This window comes from Berghia stephanieae, chromosome 2, assembly GCF_034508935.2.
Source record: "Berghia stephanieae isolate SIO BIC M18660-M18661 chromosome 2, UCSD_Bste_1.3, whole genome shotgun sequence".
In the NCBI taxonomy this organism is placed as follows: Eukaryota; Metazoa; Mollusca; class Gastropoda; order Nudibranchia; family Aeolidiidae; genus Berghia; species Berghia stephanieae.
In genome coordinates, this window is record NC_088361.1 from 91,713,140 (window position 1) to 91,719,539 (window position 6,400).

The window sequence follows — 6,400 nt, forward strand, 5'->3', positions numbered from 1 at the left end:
GCCAAGCTAGAGTAAATGTTACAGATACATACACTCAAGACAACATGGAACTTGAATTTACGCTTTAAGGGTTCCGAAATAATGATTAAAATACTAGTGAAAACATTGGCAAAGAGGATGAGACTGCAGAATATCAACTCCTGTTTTGCTCTTTTCGAAGCATTTGGCGCTGGATCGTTATCTGACGGTATATTTTAAGATGGCGTATGCTGATAGGTTTATATGGCAATGAGTTGTTCAACGAACGTTTTTTGTTTTGTTTTTTTGGCGAGCAATGTTAAAGATAATAAGTTCTTTTCTATCTCAAATAACAGTTATGGTGCTTCAGTTGTGTCAGTGCGAGACGTTCCCCATTTCCTTTCTTATAATGGCCGCACGATATATTATTGCGCCAAAAGGCAGCGTTTTATAGGTGAAATAATACTCATTTTGAATCTTGTATTATATGCATAAATTATATATGGCCTTATATCAGGACATTCATACACTTCCTCTTTAAACGTGAAGTCGTCCGGAAATGGTCACAGACACAGATCAGACACGAGACGGACGATCCATCTTCCACATAGATGACGAACTAGGTGGATTCATCTGAGCTATTTCCGACGCCCAATGACAATCTGTGGATGGAGATAAATGGAAAATGAATTGCCTGAGATTTAACCAATCAACTGCCGTACTCTGGAAAGACTCGTATTTAAAAAAATTGGCCAGGAAACTCGTCCTTCAAAGCTCAATCGATATTGGCAAAAGAGGATAAAACTGAAGAATATCAACTCCTATTTTGCTTCTTTTTTTTCTTTTTTTTTTTTTTTTTGTTTGTTGAAGAAGAAGAAGAAATTGAAAAAGATGGCACTGAATCGATCTTCCACGACATGTTTCATTTTTAGCATTTTAGCATTTAGGAACCAGATGGCCGGCGACAGAAAACACACAGTGGTTTAGAAAACAAACAAAAAACAATGACCCTCGCGATGTCTCGGGTTGAGGTTTGAGAGTTTTTGTCAAGACGAGGGTCATTTAAATCGATCGGTGTTTGAAGGACGAGTTTTCTAGCCAAATTATTAAATACGTGTTTTTCCGTAGTACGGCAGTTAACTGGTTAAAGGGCATAATGGGTGCGATCAATATTCATGTTTTCGTAAAACCAAGTCATCAATCATATGATTTGTTGCTCTCCGTAGATTGGATATTATTTCTTAACACATGTAAACACGCTGCTTTGTTTATGTAAGTTGTAGACATACCCATGTGTCAAGCTGAATAACATGACGAATCGTGATGTTTGATATTTCAAAAGGTGTGAACACTGTTCACAATGTGGGTCATTTGAGCACATTTTGCTATGTGACTATTGCCCTCGAGCACATGGAAAGGTAATATAGATAGTATGCAGATGACGTCACTCAGGCCTTTGTTATTGTTTTTGCCATCCGCGTTTGTGAGTTGTTTTCACTAAACTGTATTAACCAGACTATAAAAGTTCATGGTTACACAGAGCTTGTGTGTTGGTCCGTTATACTTCCGGATGGCAATGTTGTGAACTCCTTGGCCAAGCGCATTCTATCTATAGATCACCCCCGTTTATAACGGTATTATATCGGAGTGATCTAGATGCTGAAAATTGATTTTATAGCTAAAAATGTGAGTATTGAATTAAATCTGGTTCTTTTCTTTTGGAGAAAGAATATAGATTTTGAAAGAACAAAAACTATAATAAATAAACTCGTAAATAAGAAAAAAATAAACTAAAAATCCCTCTACAACAAAGAGGTGGGTGACGTCAGTTTCGTTCTGTCTATTTTATATGGCAACCAGAAAAAAAAGTTTGTATAGATTGAATGCGCTTGGCCAAGAAGCTCACAACATTGCCATCTGGAAGTATAACGGACCAACACACAAAACTCTCAGTAACCATGAACTTTTATGGTCTGGATAATACAGTTTAGTGAGAATTACTCATAAATGCGGATGGCAAAAAACAATAACAAAGACAGGAGTGACGTCAACTTCATTCTATCTGTAAAATCTAACTCGTAAGCCGTTTGACAATGGGAGCGATCTGTATTCAGATCTTTATCCAACCCAGTCATCAATAACATGATTGGTTGCTGTCCAAGATTGGATATTTCTTTAAATAAATGTAAACACGCTGCTTTGTTAATGAATTATAAACATACCCATGTGTCAAGCTGAACAAAATGACCAATCATGATGTGAGATATGTGAAAAGCTGTGAATACGTTTCACTATGTGGGTCACTTTGAGCACATTTTGCAATGTGACCAATTACCTCGAGCACATGGATACGTATCGATGTGCACTTATTTGCAGTTCTGATAACCTAATTCCTTATGGGCTCAAATATTGTCCATTACAACAATATGTAACTAGGCCCATACGTGTTCGGGTGTCAGACCTGCATATATGTACAAGTCGATACGTATCATCCCCGTTGAATTAAAAGAATAATGATAATGTTGTCAATAATAATAGTAATAATGATGATGATAGACCAGCTTGAAACATTCAATTATCATTGATTTAGTGATGTCAATCATCAAATAAAACTCAGATATAAAATGACAGGCTGTGTCTTTCAAGTGTCTCATGGTCCATTTGTTAAATAGACGTCTATTGATTGATCTTGCGGGATATTCAGTCCATCAGACAAGTCCACCCCTCATAGATCACTTCCTTGTTGTAGTGGGAGTGCTCAACTGCATATCGAAACCAGCCAGTATAAGAGCCGTACACGGACGGGCGCCTTGGTCGGCCCGTCGGGCTTGCATGAACTAAATGGTTATAATGGGGGGGGGAAATGAACTTTTATAGAGGGCAATATCCACTAAACGTGCTCAAAGCGCTTTACAGGGGTACCTGACCAACAGCAATACGCAACTTGTAGAACAAGACATGATGCCTGTTAGGCAATATTACAAATTTTTTTCCGACAAAGACAACGCTGTTAACGACCAGGTACTCATTTTAGACATGAGTACGGTGAAAATATGTGAGTAAAGACCCTTTTCCGAGGATTCATCTATGCGCCGAGCGAGGCTCGAACACAGGACCGTCCGATCCGAAAGCGAGTGTCATTCCACAAGACCACATAGCCGCACAAAATGAACACCGGTTCCCAAATGGCTTCGGTCATCCAGGACATACAACACAAAACATTCAGACAAATCGGTGTACCGATAATAGGAGGACATCCTTGAGTTCAATGCGAAATTAACTGGTTAACTGCCGTACTTTCCAGTAAACTGGTTATTGTTTGTTTTTGTTTTAAAGGTTTTTATTTCGATTGCGACACATTTAGATCATTTCAACACAAATAAAACGGAAGAATATGGGATAGTAAAAAAATTCTAATATTACAACTAAATATACCCAAGAAAAAGAAATATAAAGGGGAATGGCATAAACAATGAACCGATGTAGATTCCAAGGACACACTATCGGTGTATTTAGTTTGAGATCACCTAAATGTCTCATCCTGACACAATAACAGGTGCCCACTAAGAAGAAGACACTCAAATGTTTACAAATCATACAATGTATAACAGAGAGATGATTTGCAAGAAAAAAAAATACCATCTCCCAAAACTCTAACTATACATTTGACTGTTCCCTTCCCAGCCATATCCGGCCGGCAGGGCTAGTATAAAACCAAGTAATCTCATCCCAAAACAAAGACAGAAAGCGTGTTGGGTAACAGATAAAGGGGGATAGGAGACACAGTAATCTCCTCCCCGTCCACTGTGGGAGGTCAGGAACCCCACCCTCGAGCTAAGGTCAGGACAAAACCAAGTAACCTCATTCCAATACAAAGACAGAAAGCTTGTTGGAAAACAGATAAAGGGGGAAAAGAAGACACAGTGATTGCCTCCTGCCCACTATGAGAGGTCAGCAACCCCACCCTGGTCAACTCGTTAAACACAACACGAGATCAATGTCGAATTATTTACTTGTAATATTATCAACTCGCGGCTATGTGGCTTGTGGTATGACACTCGCTTTCGGATCGGAAGGTCCTGGTATGGTTCGAGCCTCGCTCGGCGCATAGTTGAGTCCTTGGAAAAGGCTCTTTACTCACATTCTCTCACCGTACCCAGGTGGAAAATAAGTACCTTGTAGTTAACAGCATTGTCTCTGTCGGAAAAAATTATATTATCGCCTACAGGCGTCATGTCTCGTTCTACATAGTAACTGTTGCTGTTAGTCAGGGACCCTTTGTAAAGCGCTTTAAGCACGTTAGTGGATTTTGCCCAATATAAAAGCTCAATTAATTTTTTTTTAATTTAAACTCAAAGCTTGAATGATTTTAAATTTGATTTTCCAAGGTTTGATTTTAAATCAGTAATACGTTTCATAAAATAAAGGCATGCTGTGGATTACCTCACTCGACGTTTACTTGTTTGCAGGTCTAACCATATTATTTAGGTTTACCGCATCTATCTGGTATCAGTGTTCAGGTATCTGCTATTTGGTATCGGTGTTCATCACAAATATAAAAGTATATCTAAATTTAAAATGATAAAATAATATGACAAGTCAGTATCTTAATTTTTTTTAAAGAGATAGCCTCTAGTATTACTTCTCATAAATGAAAAAAATAAACTCAACCAAGTTTCATAAATTTTTGGCTGTAAATTCAATTTTAAACTCCGAGTTCAAATCGATCGAAAGACATTTTATGGAACGTTTTTAGTTATTTTTAAGGTTTTACAACGATTGCAACACATTTAGGTCCTATCAGCGCCAGTAAAAAGAAAGAAAATTGGAGGGTCAAAGAATTCTAGGTTTACCCAAGAAAAGTGAGACAAAGGAGAATGGCTCAATTAGGGAACAGAAGTAGATTCCAAGAGCAACCTATCAATGTAATTATTTTGAGATCACCTAAAAGTCCCATTCAGATACAAGCACATGACCCCTGGGGGCCACTACGAGGAATACACTCAAATGTTTACAAAACACGTTCAAATTACACAACAGAGAGATTATTACAAGGAGAAAAAAAAAATATCCGAAAACTAATACAACACAATTGACGGCCCTTCTCCTTTGTTTTGTTTTTTAATTATTTTATTTTGTTTAAATTTTCTTGGGGTTTTCTTTTTTGTTTTGCTTTGTTTGTTGTTGTTGTTGTTTTTTTTGTTTTTTTTTTTGGGTTTTTTATTTCTATTTTTTTTTTTTTTTAATTTTTTTTTTTTTTTGGAAGGAGGGGGTATTTCACCGCTACTTTCTGACATACTATAAACTTAAAGATTACACACAGTTCTATCTTGTATATTGGTTACGATTATTTTGAGGGCAGAAAATGAGTATTTTACCTAAACCCATAGCAGCAATACTTAGTTTTTTTTTACTCACGTTCAGCGTCAATTTAATGTAACATTAGGCTAAGTAGAACGGAGAGAACAGGAAATATAAAAATAAACTAAAGCAGTGTATTGGATATTATGTGCCGCTTAACATTCCAGTAAAAGGCAATTTAACTTATCGTTAATTTATGAAGTGCCAGTAAATTTAACAGGTTGTCTGCGTACTCCGGAAAAACTCATATTCAAAAATTTCGACAGAAAACTCGTCCTTCAAATATCGATCGATATAAATGACCATCAGGGCAAAAACTCTCATACCAGGGACTGGCGAGGTCTCAGGTTATTAGAGTTTTTGCCAAGGTGAAGGTCATTTAAGTAGAGCGATATTTTAAGGACGACGAGATTTCTAGCCAAATTTTTAGACACCAGTTTTTCCAGAGTGCGGCAGTTAACTGGTTAAACAAACATTCGTTTGTTATTGATTGGCGTGTTACGTAATTAAACTGTAACAATACAATAATTAGTGGGAATGTGTTGGTTACCGATTGTGTAACTTAGTTGTGTCCTAAACTGTCACAACTATTCTGAGGAAAAATTATATAGATGGAATGAAGTTGACGTCACTCGGGTCTTTGTTACTTTTGTTTGTTTTTTTTTTGCCATCCATGTTTAGGAGTAATTCTCTCTTAACTGTATTATCCAGACAATAAACGTTCATGGTTACACAGAGTGTGTTGGTCCGTTATACTTCCGGATGGCAATGTTGTGAGCGTCTTAGCCAAGCGAATACTATCTATATACTGTTTAAACAGGCGAGTATTGCCGAGTGATTGACTTTATTAATGAAGATATTTAATTTGAGAGAGTTAGTGAAGTTATAGTGCGGCTATGTGGTCTAGTGGTATGACACTCGCTTTCGGATAGGATGCTCATGGGTTCGAGCCTCACTCGGCGCATAGTTGAGTCCTTGGAAAAGGCTCTTTACTCACATTCTTTCACCGTACTCGGGTGTAAAATGAGTGTCGGGCCGTTAACAGCGTTGTCTCTGTCCGAAAAATTGTAATATCGCCTAA

General features: G+C 37.4%; 1 protein-coding gene across 1 annotated transcript in view; it reads right to left on the reverse strand.

Annotated features, from left to right (window-relative positions):
* Nucleotides 1–194, reverse strand: part of LOC144963778 (uncharacterized) — a gene marked incomplete at its 5' end in the record, with an annotated part of 1,221 nt that extends 1,027 nt beyond the window's left edge. Inside the window, one exon of the mRNA XM_078897718.1 lies at nucleotides 1–194. This exon is cut by the window's left edge and continues 1,027 nt beyond it. Coding sequence (XP_078753844.1) covers nucleotides 1–194 — 194 coding nt within the window.
* Nucleotides 195–6,400: the final 6,206 nt, after the last annotated feature.